Source organism: Chelonia mydas, chromosome 20 (genome assembly GCF_015237465.2).
Source record: "Chelonia mydas isolate rCheMyd1 chromosome 20, rCheMyd1.pri.v2, whole genome shotgun sequence".
Classification (NCBI taxonomy): Eukaryota; Metazoa; Chordata; order Testudines; family Cheloniidae; genus Chelonia; species Chelonia mydas.
In genome coordinates this window covers 15,471,097-15,489,432 of record NC_051260.2, presented here as the reverse complement: position 1 = coordinate 15,489,432, position 18,336 = coordinate 15,471,097, and the positions used below count along the sequence as shown (strand labels likewise).

Here is an 18,336-nt window from a genome sequence, read left to right as displayed (position 1 = left end):
CCTCACTCCCCTCCCAGAGCTGGGACCAGAACCTCTAAACCCTGGGCCCCACTCCCATTCCAGGGCCCGGAGTCCTGACTTGAGGCCGAGCCCCGGCCTGGAACCACTGTCACTTTGGGTTTGATTTATGCCTGGTGTTAATGCAGCGGCAGACCTGAGATACCAGCTTGGCATGGTGGGGGGCACACACAGCCACTCCCGAGGGGTCGGGAGGGGTCACTGTCTAGGGTTCGTTCTTTCCTTGGCCTCTCCACCAGTGGGGAAGCGCGGGGAGCCTTTGAGTGGTAAGACTGAGACCCCTTGAACTCAGAGCACTGGCACTTGGGGTCTGCAGCTGGGTTGGTGGCTGAGTTGGGGCTGCGGTGCATGAGGGGGATTGTGGGGGAAGTGCACCCCCCGGAGCCTGCCCCAGAGGGGCTCTCATAGGCCCTGCACCCTGCTTTGTTCTACTGGTTGGGCTCCCTTGTGGCTTGGAGGGGCCTGGGGAGTTACCCGAAATTCTGGGGTCTGGGTGGTTGGCTCATTCCATGGCACTTTGCCTTAAGCCTGAGATCAGTGCCCCCTTCCCCCGCAGGCTCAGATCCACATGGGGTGGGGGTAGGGAGCAGCCCTGTAGCCCCCTGGGTGGGATTGGGATGGCTGGGGGTGTGGATGCCGGGATGGCTCTGGCTCAGGGATCTTTCCATCGCTCACTCCGTTGGAGGTACCTGGCACAGTGCCCTCACGCCGGGGCATGCCGGTAATCACAGGTTCCTCGCAACGGCTGGATAATTGCGACTGAGTTGATCCAAGAGCCATTAGTGTCCCCATAGACACCTGGGGAAGGGGGCTGCCTTGGGATCGTATCAAGATTGGGGAAATTCCCAATCCCTCCACTGTGTGGGACCTTCTGTGGCACCTCGTTCATCTCCCCCTCCTGCGCGGGTCCTTCCGTGGCACCTCGTTCATCTCCCCCTCCTGCGCGGGTCCTTCCGTGGCACCTCGTTCACCTCCTCCTGCTGCGCGGGTCTTTCCGTGGCACCTCGTTCACCTCCCCCTGCTGCGCGGGTCCTACCTTGGCACCTCGTTCATCTCCCTCTGCTGCGCAGGTCCTTCCGTGGCACCTCGTTCATCTCCCCTTGCTGCGTGGCTCCTTCTGTGCACCTTATTGGCCTTCCCCCCCTCCTCGAGATGTACATGTTTCCTATTCCCTGGACAATGCTGCCTGGGAGCCCTCTGCCCCGACTGCCGCCACGTGGCACAGAGCCCTCTGTCTCGTGCAAGCGTTGGGGTGGCACTGCCGAATGTCCCAACCCTGGTCCTACAGACCGTGGGCACTGGGGCACCAGCAAGGAAAGCTTTACCCACTTCTGTTGGCTGGGCTGAGCCAGGACAGCTCCCTCCGATTGCTGTCCTCGTGCGCCAGCCCCTGTATGGCGTGTCTCCTTCGGCACCGAGTGGCGACAGATGGCAGGGGAAGCAGCTCCCCCCACTCTGCCCCGGCTCACCGGGCCGGGTGCCTGAATTAAAGCTGAGCCCCACTCCCCGGCAGGCTTGGTGCCGCGGCAAGGCGCTCAATAGAACAAGGGAGGCGCAAACAGCCGCGTGCCAGCCCCTCCCCAGAGGGGGCGCATTGCTTGGCACGGGCACTGCCTGGTGCTGTGGCAAACAGCTGTGCTCGCAGTTGGAAAATGGGGCCGCCAGGAGGTGGGGGCAGCCCGTCTTTGTGCCAAGGCCTTGCAGTAGAGTTAATGGAGAGGGTGATGCCTGGGTGCCAGGGAAAGGAGGTAGCTCAATGGGGGCTTGTATCTGAGACCTCCCCCGCCTCAGCCCCCCATGTCAGTGGGGGTGGCTGGTAGGCATTGGGGGAGCTGGGCCCGGCAATGGAGGCAGCCTGATGCCAGCAAATTCCTCTCCGGGGGGATACCAGACAGCCCGTTGGGTCAGGGTGAGCCTGGGTCATGGCTGGCCAGGCTGGATTGGAGCTGGTGCCACCTGGAGGGGAGAACCCCCATTCCTCCCGTCCCGAGCCTGCCAGTCCCTGGGGCCAGATCGGGATTGGGGCCAGCGCCCCCTAGAGGGGAAAAGCCCCATGTGTTAGGTGACCTCCTGTCCAGGTTTTCCCAGGATTGTCCCTTTTTGGACGTAGCTGTCCTGGATGAAATGGGGTTCTGTATCTCACAGGTGGCAGCCCTACCCATGCCCCATTTCCCATCTCCCTGAGCCACCCAGTCCCCCTGCTGTGGGGCTGGATTGGAGCCGGTGTCCCCGAGAGGGGAAAGGCCCCATGTCTCATTCCTCGCTTCCCAACCTGTTCCCCTAGACTCCAGCCTGATTGGCACCTTCCACTCTAACGTGTGTCCCTCCCCCCTTAGCTCACTGCCCAAGAGACGGATGGGGAGGACCCAGGCCAGTTGAACTGGCATTGACCCCAGGTAGGCAGGAAACTGGGTTCTATTGCAAAGAGTAGGAAGGGGGGGTGGTCTGGAGCTAAGAACAGGGGGCTGGGCGTCAGGACTCCTGGGTTCTATCCCCAGCTCTTGGGGGGCGTAGAGGCTGGGGGCAGTGTAGAGCTGGGGGAGGGGAGAGGCTGAGAGTCAAGGTTCTTTCGTTCTCTTCCCAGCTCTGCCCTGTAACTCACTGTGATCCCTTCATCGCTCTTTGCCTCAGTTTCTCTATCTGTAAGAGGAGACTGGTTTTTCCCTACTTTGTGAGAGTGTGTGTGGGGGTTGGTGCTGAGGTGCTCAGGGCAGATAAGGAGCCAGACAGAGGTGCGCGGTTGCCCATCTTATATCTGGATTGCCTTTTCTCTGTGCATAGTCCCAGGACTTTGACAGGCCACTTGCCTCCCATGTGAAACGGAGACCTAGGCCGGGAGTTGGGAGAGGGGCTGATGGACCTGGTTCCAAGCAGGTCCAGGCACCTTGGTGCCTTCAGCCCCAGCACAGAACCCAGCCTGAAAGACCAAAAGGCCAAGCCAGGTCTGGGTGGACATTTCCCAACGCACGGAGGCAACAGTGCTCAGGTCCTTGGTCTTGTGCCAAATGAAAGGCACCTCATGTGGCCTCTCTGGGTGTGTCTAGACTGCAGCTGGCAGCAAGCCCCCCAGCCAGGGTAGCCAGACTCACGGTAGCTCCCTGGAGGTCAGGTGGGCCCGAGCTGCCACCTGAACCGTGACATACACAATGCTTGTCCCTCACTCGCTTGCATCTGTCTCCCCAGGGTTGCTCCCAGCTGCAGTGCAGACGCACCCTGGGGGACTGGGAGGGAGATGGGCTTACCCATAAGGCAGGAATTCGCCAGATTTTGGGAGGTGTTCCCATCACGGAAAGTCAAAATCGCAAATTTCCGTGAACTGAAAATCTGAAAAAAATCACAGAGGTTGGGCCAAGCGAAAGGAGATCTTTGGGTAAAAGCTCGAACCGTTTCCTTCCCACGTCGGCCTTTTTCAAAAACCAGCTTTACATTTTTTGAACTGTGAACTAACTACCATTTCAAAATGCAAAAGTGGTTTTGAACTTAAAAATGGACTGTTGCATTTTGCCAATGTCATGCCTTTAAAACCCACAAAAAACAGAATGGGGAATTTGTCCAGAGCAACCTATTCCTGGGAAATGTTTTGCTGTTGACAAATCAACGTTTTTCCAACAAAACATCATTTTATTGGAAAATTCCTAACCTGTTCTACACCTGTGTGTGTCTCTAGGACACCTCCTGTGCATGTGTGTGTTGTGTATTGTGGGTGTATCTTCTGGGTGTACTCTGCATGTGCTGTGTGGGTTTGTATCTAGTGTGTATCCTGTGTGTGTTTGTTTGTGTGTATCTTGTGTGTATCCTGCCTTTGGGTGTATACTCTGTGTGTGTGGTGTCATCTGTGTCTGTGTGTATTTGTGTGTATCTTGTGTGTGCCTGCATAGCTAGTGTGTGTCTTGTCTGTGTGTGTATCCCCTCTGTTTGTCCTGTGTGTGTATATCCATTTTCAAGAGAGTAAAGTCAAACAAACTGCAGTGAGGATTTTACATACAGGGAAACATACACCCCCTCAAGCCCCCCCCCCCCCCCAATTTAGTTAAAATGTCCAGTCTGGATAAACGGGCAGCACAGGGACCTGTCCGCTCCCCCTGGCACTCACACCCAGCCTGTTGAGTGGGGGTAGCCTTTTCCCCTTTCTCCCTTCCTATCCCTCCCCCACCCGCTCACCTTGGCAGCTCTTGGATCCATGCTTGAAACCCTCTCTCTACCTCTGAGCTCCCCCACCTGCCCCCCCTCCCCAGTTTCTGCCCCAGCAACTCAGAAACAAAGCAGGGCTTTCAATTGGGGATATTAAGATGAAACTTTAGCCCTCTTCCCTCCTGGTAATTCTAAACGCCCTGCTTCGAGTTGCAAGCGCACTGTTGTCTCCTGGAGCAAATGGGGTGTGTGTGTGTGTGTGTGGCGGGGAGGTTAGTGAGTGTCTCAGCAGTGGGGCACTGTTGGAAAGAGAGGGCATGATTGCAGGAGATGCCACTCTGGAAGGGGATGGGCATGAAGGGCGCTGATGCCTCACAAGTCCACTGACCCCCCTGAACCCCAAGCCAGCCTTCCAGGCTAAGCCCTGAGAGCAGCCAGGTGCCCCTTTCAGAAGACACCTGGTTCAGCCCAGGGTGAAATTAACAAGCTTGCCTTCAGCCCTGCCCCGACTGCTCTCTGCTGTGCATGGGCCCAAGCTGCCCCCTGGCTGCCCCGTCACACCCTGGCTGAGGGGAACGGGGTCTCCTGGCTTCCAGCGCTGGATTCCCATGGGGCTCACCAGCGGGGTGCCCAATGCAACCAGGGGCTGGGCAAGGGCTGCTCAGTGGCAGGTGCAGAAGGGCAGGAAAGACCCCCCGCACCCGGCTGGAAAAACAACATCATAGAGAAACCCAGCAGAAGGGAAGACAGGGCCTGGCTTGGCAATGCCTGGGACTCAACTGGGGATCCGGGGGCTAGAGTGGGAAACTGTCCCTCTGCCTGCTATGTACCTGTCACCTGCCAGCCCTTATCCAGCTATCTAATTTCCATACCCATCCATCCATCTCTATATTCATCCATCTGTCTCCATACCCATCCATCCATCTCCGTACCCATCCATCCATCTCCATACACACCCATCCATCTCCATACCCATCTCCATAGCCATCCATCCATCCATCTCCATACCCATCCATCCATCTCCATATCCATCCATCCATCTCCATACCCATCCATCTATCTCCATACACACCCATCCGTCTCCGTACCCATCCATCCATCTCCATACCCATCTCCATACCCATCTCCATAACCATCCATCCATCTCCATACCCATCTATCTCCATACACACCCATCCATCCGTCTCCATACCCATCTCCATATCCATCCATCTATCTCCATACACACCCATCCGTCTCTATACCCATCCATCCATCTCCATACCCATCTCCATACCCATCCATCTATCTCCATACACACCATCCATCTCCATACCCATCCATCCATCTCCATACACACCCATCTGTCTCCATACCCATCTCCATACCCATCCATCTGTCTCCATACCCATCCATCCATCTCCATACACACCCATCCATCTCCATACACACCCATCCATCTCCATACACACCCATCCGTCTCCATACCCATCCATCCATCTCCATACACACCCATCCGTCTCCATACCCATCCATCCATCTCCATACACACCCATCCGTCTCCATACCCATCTATCCCCATACACCCCATCTATCTATCTATCTATCTATCTATCTATCTATCTATCTATCTATCTATCTATCTATCTATCTATCTATCTAAACAACCTGTCTGTCAGTCTACCTGGCTTCATACACACCCATCTATCTATCTCTATATCCATCTATCTAATCTCCATACACACCCATCTATCTGTGTATCTGTCTGATCTCCAGACCCACTCGTCTATCACATGCTAGAGCACACTTTCCCCTTTGCACCACACTCGGGTGTATTGTTAAAATAAAGCCAACCTCTTTAGCAATAAAATAAATTAACTCAAGGACATTTAAAAAACGAGTTTATGCGGAACAGGATTGAGTCCAAGGGAAAAACCTTAACCCCCTCTTTGCCAGCGTGTACATTTTCTCCGGGTCAGTTCCTCCAAAGACCCCCCCGCCCCGGTTTCCCTTGTGTCCCATGACAGACTAAGAGCTGCCCCCCCCCAGTTCTGTGTTCTCAGGCGGGGCTCCAGCCGAGCTCTGGTTTGCTAGGGGGCAAAGATCTGTACAGCCCGGCGCCCATCCCATTGCAAATGGCATAACCCCACCCCCCCACGCCACTCAGACCCTGGCCAGGAGCCCCGCACTGCGGGAAAGTGACGGGCCTGGCCAAAGCAGGTCGAAGGGGGGAGTCACAGAGCCTGGGTGAGAGGATGGCAGAGCAGGCCAGGCCAGTGATTTTAGCTCCTCTCCGGCTCCAAATCAAAGGCTGGGTCTCACGGGTCGCAAATGAAGCGAGTTGCCCAGCAGTTCGGATTTGCTTCCTTCCAGTGCCCGGGCTCGGCTCGAGAGCAGCGGGTTTGCAGTGAAAGCAGGTCTCAAACTCCCGGGGGGGGGGGGCGGCTAGACCCTTAGAAGGTTGCAAAAGTTGATTCTTGTTGCAATGCCCCAGCTCCCTTGCGAGGCAGCTCCCAGCCCACGCCGTGCACACACCCCGCAGAACCGAATCGGAGGGAGTCACTCGCTCCCCCCGACGGGCTCCGGTGCGAAGGGGAGGGAAGAGCTCCGAATACAAAGTGTGTATGTGCTGGGGCAGGGGGGGGGGGGAAGGAGAGAGGGAGGGGAGGGGAGAGTGGGAGGGAGCTAAAAGCTTTCTCAAGGCAAAAGTGTTCTCGGTTCCAAACTGTGTCTAAACTTTCACTTTCAGAGCTCCAAGGCGGGGTTACCGCTCGGCAGCATGGACTAGAGAGGGAGCTACCGCCGCTTTAGACATGCCGCCAGCTAGCCAGCTGTTCTCCATATGAAACAAAATTCTGCAACAGTTGTTTTCCAAAAATAACCATGTATTCCCCATACTGCCTGACCCAGGTAACAAACAAGCAAACAGACAAACAAAAAAAAACAACAACAAAGAGAGAGAGAGAGAGAGAGAAAAGCAAGTTCTGTTTGTTTCTTTCATTGCATTTTGTGTGTGTGAAAGTTTCCTGTCGGGTTTGCTCCTGGTTTAATGTCGGTGTGGGCCAGGCACCGGGCGGCGGCGGGGTCGCCGGGGGGAGGATTATTGCTGTCTGTCTGTGCTGGGTTTTTGTTTGAAACAAAAATTCTTCCCCTGTCTCTCTCTCTCTCTCTCTTTCTGCAGAGAAAGAGGGTTTGATGGCATGTTTCCAAGCTCTTTGTTAGATTCACTGCACATGGGTTTAGCTCAGAAAATGGCGCTTCTCCCAAATTTATTTCAAGAATTAAAAACCAGAGAGAGAGAGAGGGAGAAAGGGAGGGAGGGAGGAGGGGGAGAAGGGCAGCGGGGGTTGCCGGATTAATGCATGCCGCTCTGCTGGGTTGTTGGGTTGTTTTTTTGCGGGGGGGACGTGGGGAGGGAAGTGTACCCGTGTCGAAGTGATTTTAATGTGGATCTGCACTGTTATGACCTGGGCCGCGGGGTTCACTGCGGAGGCCGGTCGCTAATGCGAGGAGTTGCTCGCACTTGCAGGGGATTTTGCCAGTCTGGGTTTGCGGCTGCTGGGAGCGGAGATCTTCGTTTGTTTAAAAAAAAAACAACACCCCTCAAAGCAACCCCCCCAGCCCAACTTGTCTTTTTGTTTTGAAGTAAATTACCCCCCCCCCCCATTCCGAGCGGGAGCTAAATCCAGGCAGCTCCGAAATGCCGGGGGAAGCATCGGCCCTGGCTGGTTCCCGGTGGCTGCCTGGTTCCCTCGCCTGTTGCGTTTGCCCCGCTCGGCTCGGGGGGGGGGGGGGGGGGTTTCTCTCTCTCTCTCGGGTGGGAAAGTTCCGCACTTTCCTTCCACCGGTGCTTTATTTCTCGGGGGGCTGGGGGGGGGGCTGCAGTTTCTCGAGGGAGAAGGGAAGCGAGCCTGTGGACGGTGCAAAACGGGGCGGCGGGGAAGGGGGGCGTTTGGAGCAGAGGAAGTTTGCAGAAAGCGGAGAGTTGGGAGCTGTTTACACGGTCGCTGCGCTGTTGGAGCTGAGCGGGGGAAAGGCGTTGAAATTTACAAGTTGCAAGCCTGGGGGGGCGGGCGGGGGGTTAATCAATGCAATATTTCTAACCGTGCAAAAACAGAAAAGGAAAAGGACGGCACAGTTTGCATTAGATCGCTGTCTGGTTTGGAGGTGTGGAATTGATGGTCTTCTGGTGATAGATTTGATCCCCCCCCCGGTATAGAATCTGTGGAGCAAGGAAATGTTGGATTTTGCTGTTAATTAAAACGGTGGATTTTTTTGGCGCGGGGGTGGGAATTATCTTAACTCTTCAGCTCAGAGTTCCCTGAAAAGGCATTTCGTATAATTAGCTTTGCTGGATGAACTGAAGTTGTCAAATTTAATATGGTGACATTTCTGATTCGGGGGGGACGGGGACGGGACGGGACTGGACGGGACACTGTCTTGAAATGCAGCTAAGAAATTATTTTGTAACCACCCAAAAGCTTTTTTATTTTTCCACTCAAATAATTAAGAACAAACAAACCAACCAACACTTTGCAATTGAGTGAGGGACAAATCCAGCGGCTGCTGGGAAAGGGGGTGAACCCGGCTTAAAACAGGTCTTTGGAGCCGATCATGTAACTTCTTTGGAGGGGGGTTCGGACCCACGGAGGGGGAAAGCTGGACATCGGTATGTTTTTTAATGCCCCCGGAAGGAAGTTTCGTGAAGCGAACACACTTTGGCTTTTGTCTGTTCAACTTTGCAGTTCCCCCAACCTGTCCCATAGCTGTGAAGCGTTTTACCAGGGACTCTAGGTCCGACTCAGGTGGGGGAAAGTAACGGCTCCAATCCCATCTCCCAGCTCATCTTCTGAAAGGGAACGGTGCCCCCCAGCTAATCTACAGCCCTCCGAGGCCGGTATCCCTAGGCACGGCGGGGGACTCCTGGGCAGACCTTTCGCAGGTCTGCTTTTAAGGGTGGGACAGGCAAGCCGAGCTCCCCTTAAACTCTGCACTAACTGGCCCTAACTTCATGCCTCCTTCGGAGGAATATTTCGTCATTATTTGATGCTTTTTAACAAATCCTCTTATGTTGAAATATTTTTCATTTTTTTTGGTAAGAAGGGTATAATTTATGTCCTTTCCAAGATCTGATTATTTTTTTTAAAGACCTTTTGTGTAGTTCAGTGCCCTTAAATATTTTAAAGTCCTTGTCAGTTACACATTGGCATTTTTTATTTTTATTTTTTACATAAAGCAACTCAGCTGTAAGGAAAACCAGGGCTTTATTTTTTTTTTAAATAATAACCCTAAAATGACATTGCACTTTTATTGTTTTAAATGACTTTTGCTTAAGCAGCAAGCCAAGGAAATAGATGGGCTTGTGAGCAGCATGGATACACAGAAATGGGAGTCGCTTCTTAGCAAGGCATTGTTTTCTGTTCTATTTTCTTCCTTTCCTTTTTGCCATGCTGGCTGCAAATAATGTGAATCACATTTTTGAGGTTTGCCATGGATAGATCTTTCTAATTGGCTGTAATTTCTGTGGTTTGGGGCACTTTTGGAGAGCACAGTGAAGAAACTTTGCATATCTGTTTGCTCATTTGGTGGGAACAATGGTTTGGGGGGGGGATACAAGTTTTTTCAGTGGCTGGGAAAGTGTTCCTTTCCTTAATCAACAGTAAGTAATAAATGGAGCAGACTATTATTATTATTGGTTATGGAAGAATATCGTGAATTCACTTTAGTTTTGCCTTCTTTAATTTTGGATTTGACATGAGATCAGGAGAATTATTACAATGACAATGAGCATTTGATTCTGAAAGAGCATTTGACTCTGAAAGAGGGGCAAAACCTTTCTGGGGGGTGTTTTTTAACTTGTGCAAGTTACTCTGGAGAGTTACCGGCGGAACAATGTGGTCCCAGTATCTTTGTTTTGTTTTGGTAAAAAGGGGTGATGATGGCCCTTGATGGGCTCTATTAGGTCCTTTACACTTCAGTAGCAATTACTATCAATACCTAACAAATGACTGGCAGTTTTAGGTATGGAAATAAGCAACTAGCGCCTAATGTTTATGGATGAAAACGTCTCTATAAATATAAGGTATCTGGCATAGTATGTACACCTCTATAATTATATATAAACACATATGTACGTCAGCGTGTACCTACGAGTGTGTGATATAGCTATAAATATATTTTTCTTAGGTATAATGTGTGTGTGTGTGTGTGTGTGTAATACCAATACGTACACAGACACTGAATCTAACATTTATATGATATAATATACCATGTGTGTGAACACACACATACTGTACTCAAGATAACTTATATTTAAGAGCTTATATAGTATGATATCAATTGTAGATACACACACCCTATACCTAAAATACCTCGTATTTAATTTCTATAAAATATAACTACCACACCTAAGAAACGTGTGTGTGTGTGTATATTGTATACACATGCTCAGTCCTTTATGTGATACCAGCCAATGTATGTGCATGTCATATATAGGTGATACGTATGAATTGGTGTGTAGGTGAATCATGCACCTCTGTGTATAACACATGCAATATATAAAATATCATACATGTCTGTTGGAGGCCTGCATATTTTTGCAACGTAATGATATATTGCGTTGCCCACTGTAACTAACAGCGGATAGCTTATAGTACTCGTATGTGTCCAGAGAAATGTATTTTGCACAAGCAGCGTTGTTGGTCGTGATGATTTTGTTTATCAAGGCATCTCTCTTGTCACTCCACCACTCCCCACGATGCTCTGGGGTGCTATGTGAACAATTAAAAGACAGTTGTTACCAATAAAACAATAATTACAACATCATTCCAGGGATTCAAACCTAAAAAAAAAACCCTAAAAAAAAAAAAGATCAAACCAAGGAGGCTTTAAAAAACCAAAGCCAAACTAAGTGGGGTCACTTAATTAAAAAAAAAAAGAAAAAGTGAAGAGACAAGAGTCAACTTCGTTATAATTTCACGATGTTTCGTTAGTTGGGCAGGAATCCATTTTTTGGGGAAGGGTGGGAGCGTTAGGCTGTAATGTTGCGTCATCATTCCTCCCCCCCTCCGCCAGGCCAAAACCTGCGTTTTCTGTAATGTCACAGGCTTGGAAATAATATTTTTAGCATTAGGTATTGTATTTTATTTACATATATGTGCGTGTGTATGTGCCCAGATTTCTGTATAATTATCTAGCATTCGAGCCTACATTTTTAATGGCTATATATCTACCTCCCATTAGGTCCTGTCTTTCTACATAGGTAGCATTACAAACTTGGCTAGTATCTGAATAACTAGAGAAACAGCATGAGAATCTCTGTCTCTCTCTATCCCCTCCACACTATCTGTCGGTCTGTCTGTATTTTTCACAAACTTTTCTAGCAAGGCCTGCCATTTCTGGGATAAGTTTTGGAATATTTTTGGAGGGTTATTTTCTTGCATCTGTTTGTTCTTTAGTTCCTCTGTGTTCGTCCCGTCCTTGGGACCCTGCCAGCCTGGAGCGACCAGTTTCGTTTCTGTCTCAGGGAGGGAAAACCCAGCTTTCTTTTTCGGAGTCACCCCTTGTTTGTGCCCAGTGAATTAAATCCAGCCTGGCAGATTCCCCATTGCCCTTCTGCCCCTGCCTGGCTCACTTCTGAACTGATTTCCCTGGTTTCAGTTCCTGGAGGAGAGTGGTTTTTTTCCCCTCCCCCCTTTCCTGTTATTTGCGATCTAAAATCACCCCCTGTCCCAGTTCAACCAGTGCGGTCTCTCCCGCTCCCTTCCCTAGGAGAGAGTCCCAAAGACTGGACCTGCGGCCTTGCTGAAGAGAAGTTCTGAACGAGGTTATTGTTGTAGGGCCCGATCCTGGGCACTCCCATATCGGCCCCTGGAACTGGATTTCTCGATCTGAGCACTTGGCAAGCCTGATCCTGCTGTCCCGATCAACAGAGGGCCTGATCCTCTGTTGGTGTAAATTGTTGCATGATAATAGCGTACGCTATTGGTGAATCTGGCCCCAAAAGCTTGGCCTCCCTCTGCCTGCGATGGAAGCAGTCTGGGACCCCGAGTTTGAAATAATGTGCTAGAAGTGGGGAAGTTCTGGCCTGGCTGAAGTTGGTGGGAGAGACTTAAGAGGGGCAGAATCCACAGAAGAGCTTTTCAGGAGGGGTGCAGGGTTGTCATGATGGAGGCGAAAAAATTATCAAACTACCTTCCATGTCGCATGTCTTTGGTGCCACTTGCTTTTTAAGTGGCATCTGCTCTGTAAGTGTTTATTTTATTGTTGGATGAAGGAGAACTCTCGTCTGCTTACTAACAGTTCTGCAGTTCACCTGGCCCAATTCCATCACTCCTAAGTGTTTGTATTCTTCGTATTCTTCTTCTTCTTCTTTTTTTTGCTAACAATCAGCTCTGGGTTTTATTTTTTTCAAAGATTTTTCCCCCCCGATCCCCGTGACGTTGCAAATATAAAATAAAATACACATCTGCTAGCTAGGAGGAGTTGGAGGAGCATGTTTGAAATACATAGAGAGAAGACCGAGAAAGAGAGCCAAGGCTTTGAGTTTTTGGTTTTTTAAGCCAACGCTATTTTGGTGGGGACTTTCGAGTCATTGCAAAAATTATTTTTTTTTTTTACTATTTGCAATTCTGATAACTGACTTAAATCAGGCAGGTTATTTGTATTTCATTTTGGCCTTTATGTGCTGATATGCAATCTTGTGTGTGTTTGATATAATGTATGTGTGTATAAGTGGGTATGCATGTTTTTATATAATAATAATAATTAATAATATTTAACTCTTATGTAGGGCTTGTCATCAGTAGGTCTCAAAGCACTTTATATAGACAAACACACACACACACGTGTATTATAGATCCACTTTTTATATATCTATATCACACGTACGTACGTGTGTATATATATTACATATATACACAGACTTCTTAAATTTGATTTGGAATGTGTAATCAATATTGTTTTTGTATGTGATTAGTGTGTGTATATGTTATATGAGGTGTCTGTAATATACAAGTATATACAGTATACATCCATGCAAACATATATATTATATAGAATCATATATTAAATATTTGTGTGTACACTGTACACATTGTAGATAATATGTGGCCCTGTATGTAGTACGTATGGTGCGTTTATATAGTATAATCACATATACATCCTAACCACGTATACAGTAGAACCTCAGAATTATGAACACCAAAGTTATGAACTGACCAGTCAACCACACACCTCATTTGGAGACAAAAAAAAAAAAAGCAAATACAGTACATATGGTGTGTTAAATGTAAACTACTTTAAAAAAAAAGGGGGGACAGTTTAAATAAAAAAGATTTGACAAGGTGAGGACACTGTTTCTGTGTTTGTTTCATTTAAATTCAGATGGTTAAAAGCAGCATTTTCCTTCTGCATAATAAAGTTTAAAGCTGTATTAAGTCAACGTTCAGTTGTAAAGTTTTGAAAGAACGACCCTAACGTTTTGTTCAGAGATACAAACATTTCCGAGTTACAAATGCCCTCCATTCCCAAGGTGTTCGTAATTCTGAGGTTCTACTGTATAATATGGATTTGCGTATAATAATGCATATGCAGTATACAGATTTTATATGATATATATAATATCACATGTACACAGTCTACACTTATATATATATATTGTGTATGTATATCGCAAATATATACATGCCATACACACACATAATACTAGATGGGTCTGTTTATATATCATGTGTGTATTATATATAGACCCACTATTCATGTATGTATAATATAGGTTTGTATGTCGTATGTACGGTGTGCGTGTGTGTGCGTGTATATATGTAAATGTTGAATATACACACTATACCCATTATGTATAACACACACACAAATTACACATACCTCATAATGTGTGTACATATGTATACATCACACATAAAAACATCAGCCGATGTTTGTAAAAGTGACCGGTGATCTGAGGCATTTCACACTTTCAAATCAGGCTCTGTGCGGAGCCTTGTGTTGCGCACTGAAATCACTCCAATTTAGGCCTGCGATGTGCAGTCCTGCTCCCCTGTTGCTGTGCCTCCAGATATTCTCTATGTTCTCTATAGCGTGTAGCTATCATGTTATATGTGATTCTAGCATTCGAATATATCCAATCACACACACAAACAACCTACTGTATAAAACGAATCTAGTATCTGGGTCAGTGTCTAATATGTGTGCATGTGTAATCTAGCCTAGCTATACATGTCAGCCATTAAAGCAATAATTCGTTACACATTCCAAATCCAATTTCCTTAATAAGTTGGCATTCTTTTCACCCCCCTTTCAAATGCATTTTGAACCCTCTGTTTTCTAACGTTGGGAATTAAGGGGGGATTTTTCTGCTTGCATGACTTGGCGGCCTTCTAATAAAGGGGACAGAGTTTGGGCCTTTCTTACCCACCTAAAATTGGCAGGCAAATCTTTGGGGAAGTGCATTTTCACTGGCCAGAGAGTTGGACAATCGGTGTGGTTAGCTGGGCCATCAGTCCCTATTCCTCCATCTGGTTGTATTTTGAAAGATATTTGCTTGCACACACATGTAGCTGTGCAGATGGAAAATCCAGCTCGCTCACTCCTTATCTTGGCCTGTTTTGGAGGAGCCTCCCGAACACGAATGGGTTTTATATAGCAAATCCTTGCTCACCTTTTCCTTGCTCAGTTTTCCTTGACTTGTTCCTCAGGTTGATTCTGTAAATCCTCACTATTGGATGCAGTCATTTGTTGACCTGACTGGTGTTACCGCTGTGCCTGCTAGCAAGCACTGGCAGCTTTGGACCTTATTTATTTAGAAAATCATAGAAAGATGTGGTCTGCTTTGGGTAGCCCAACCAACCAAACAAACCGACTAACAAAAACCCTACAGTCGTTTGAAAGCAGCCCCATCCAAAACGCTATTGTGAGACATTTTGCCCCACGGCTTTGACTCTTCCCTCCTGATCTTCACAGCAGAATTTGTTACACGAGGAGCTTCTGGGGGGAAAAAAGAATTCAGGACGATAACTTATTTCAGTCAGTTCGGGCTCTAGCCGAAGTCCATGGGAGTTTTGCCAGTGGTCTTTTCTAAAAAAAGGCATTGGAAAGATTGGAGCAAAGAGCGGGTTTTTCAGACTTTGGGGAAGGAGGTGGGAAAAGAGTCTGACTGTTGAAGGAGTTAAGGTACTTGCAAGGGAAATGAAAGCATAAAAATATTACACACACACACACAAAGAATGAAACAATGAGCTGAACAGGGAGAGTGAAATTAGCGAAGCCTATAAATAAACATTTATGCAGTGTTGAGACAGTATTCAGGTGAGTTTACAAACAATTCATTAAGATATTTATAAACTTTCACAGTTTGGGGCTATCAATAGAAACTTAATTACAAACTGTAAACAACTTTCCATTCTCATTGGAATGCCAGTCCCTGGCTTCCGAAATGGGCAGTTTCTCGATTTTCTTACGGAGCAAAAAAAAATTTTTTACAGTAGAAAATGGAAAAATGAAAGTTCAGTTTGACTGTTTTTTCCTTTTCTTTTGCTGATTTTTTAAAGTGGAAACTTTCCTCTGAAAGTCTTTTTTTGTTTGTTTGTTAATTTTTATATTTTAATGTGCTCTGGGAACTGGGATATAGTTTTTTAATTTTGGAGGCAAATACACTCCACATTTTGTTTTTTAAGGAGTAAGGGTCTATACAATGAGAAGTTAGCCAGCCAGTGCAGATGTAATTTTTTAGGTTCCTCTATAAACTACAGATGTCTACATATCTGTGTATTATTACTACTCTCTGTGCATATTTCATAGACAAAACGGCAAGGCATGAATATCTGCAATGCAAACACACACTCACACCCAACAATACAATATATATTTATATATGATCTCTATATACTGTAGATCCATAACTGTCAGTAGAGCTGAGGATCGACCCTGTAAGTTTATACGATCTAAAAATGCCAAAGAGGAATCTGTGGTGAAAGTAGAGGTCTTAGGATGGTGGGTACGCATGGATCAATGACTCACATGAGTCTTGTCCGACTGCCGAGTCCAGGAACTTTTGTGGAATAAGGACGGCTTTATCGCAGCATTAAGGATGAGGATTTTAAACACGGCTGCTGGCCAAATTTTGCGGCCTTTACTTAGGAACATCACTTACTGAACTCAAGGAGAGTTTGCTGGATCAGAATTAAGCCCAGATATTTATAGTATGTTGAGGGGTGGGGCTGTTCACAACAAGCACAAAAATTTTATTTTACCATGGATTTCTGATTGTCATTTTTAGATTATATAAGCATATAGAGTGTGTGCACAAACACACGCACTCAGCAGCACTTTAATACAAAGTAAGAGATCAGTAAATACACGCACAAACTTAACAATACAAATAAGTGTTTTCCTGTGTTTTATTGCTATAAAAATGCACAATATCTTTAGCTGCTGTTTGTGTGTGTATTTTTACATACATGTATGTAGTAGCTGTATATAAAGTACACAGATAATATGTAGCTATAGATATAATTATACACACGTACATAATATGCATCCCTTTACACGTGTGTATGGCATATGAGTGTGTAAATACATATTTACAGGGAAATGCTTTCAACTTTCACTATAGCTGTCCCTTCCACAGATGCTGCAGTGTACTGGGTGTGCTCAGATATAGATTTACAAACAAAGTGTGATGACTGTTTGGTGTTCCACTCTTTGGGTATTAATCTGTATAGAGAACGTGTGTGTTTGTGCATGTGTGTGTTTGTGCGTCTGTGTGTAATCTATACACTGAAACCTTGTTTATTTGAGCTTTGATTCTCCAAATAACTCCTTTATCCAGAATGAGGTCATGTTCCCCCGTGTATGCTAACAACGTCAGAAAGTCCCCAGCTTATCCAAGCCTCTGCTTATCCATATTAAATTCCCGGCCCCTTGTGTGGTTTGGGGAACGAAGGTCTTTCCGTGGCATGATGTGTGTCCATAGGCTGATCGCTCGGTTGGCTTGTCTTCATTTAGGATTTCTGGATTTCAGGCTGCTCCGCTGGCCTTTTCCTCCCCAAACCGTGTTTCCAAATCTCAGAGCGGAGCCTGGGGCTGACGCCTCAGCTGGTGGCTGTCGTCCTAGTTCCACCAAAGTCGGTAGAGCTAGGCTGATTGACCCCAGCTGAGGATCCAGCCCCAGATCCAACATGTCTCTGTCTTTACTCTCTTCCTTCTCCTTTGAGAGAGGCATTTGCCAAGTGAAAACATTCCCAATATGGGGAGGAGGGTAGTTGCTGTTTACTCTGTTGCTTTCATTAGTACGCATTTAGGATGAGTCTATAAACACGGTGTAAAGGTGTAAAACAGCCCTTGTAAGATTCCCCCCCCCCACTGGATTAGCAAAATGGGCTGGAAGTCCTTAATTACTTGTTAGGTTGCTTTTATTGTTGTCCATTATTAACTCCTTTCCTGAAACTGACCTTTTTTCCATCTGCCCCTCTCCTTTCCTCCTCCACTAGTGATCTCACTTGGACTTGATTTCTATAACAAACTCTCAAACTTTCCTTGCTGCCTTCGACAGAGAAAGAGCTGGGAATAGCATTCCCCCGCTCCCTCCCAGGCCTCCGGTCCCATGGCCCCACCAAAATATCAGCCGCTCTCTTTGGTTCTTCACCAGCCTCAGTTAAATGGAAGTGGGGCATTCATTGCGAAACTGAGAGAGTCCGTCCAAATAAGGGAAGGTGCAAAAGAAAAATGATTTTGGGGCCTGTTTGTGCATCTGTCTGGGATCAGAAGCTTTTTTGGTTTAAATATCACGGATATATTTTGATTCTTTTTACTTGGCATGCTTTTGTTTTGTTCAGTTTTTAAAGCAAATTAAATTATTGAAAAGGCCTGGAATTGTAAAGGGGATAGAGAATTGGGGGGAGGTGCGGTGGGGGGAATGGGAATCTGAATAATTGATGGAAAGCAAAAAGCTTTCTTGAAAAAAGCTGGATGCCAACTCAATCCCTTCTGGAAAAGGGGGGAGATTTTGTCTGGCTTTTAACAGAGCCTCCCCCCCCACGCCCCCCCCCCAGTTTTGCGGATGGTTTCCCTGCACGGTGCATGACACGGAAGAAATGCTGCCAGTGGGAAGCGGCAAATGAATCTAAATTTATAATCTGCAGCCGTGCGGCGGCCGCTGGCGTGAAGTTAGTCGGTGCCACAGAGCGACTTTGT

General features: G+C 47.4%; 1 protein-coding gene across 6 annotated transcripts in view; it reads left to right on the top strand.

The window, feature by feature from the left end:
• The window catches only part of NFIX (nuclear factor I X), a 149,084-nt gene that overhangs the window by 16,926 nt on the left and 113,822 nt on the right, over window positions 1-18,336 (top strand). For 2 of the 6 annotated variants that reach the window (XM_037887725.2, XM_043533215.1), the window contains exon 2: window positions 6,878-7,038. The exons of 2 other annotated variants lie outside the window; for them this stretch is intronic. In XM_037887725.2, coding sequence (XP_037743653.1) covers window positions 7,012-7,038 — 27 coding nt within the window. In that variant the 5' untranslated portion in view covers window positions 6,878-7,011. Of the gene's footprint in view, window positions 1-6,610; window positions 6,751-6,877; window positions 7,039-18,336 lie in introns of those variants that run through there. 2 more of the 6 variants (XM_037887723.2, XM_037887724.2) reach the window with 2 other exon arrangements.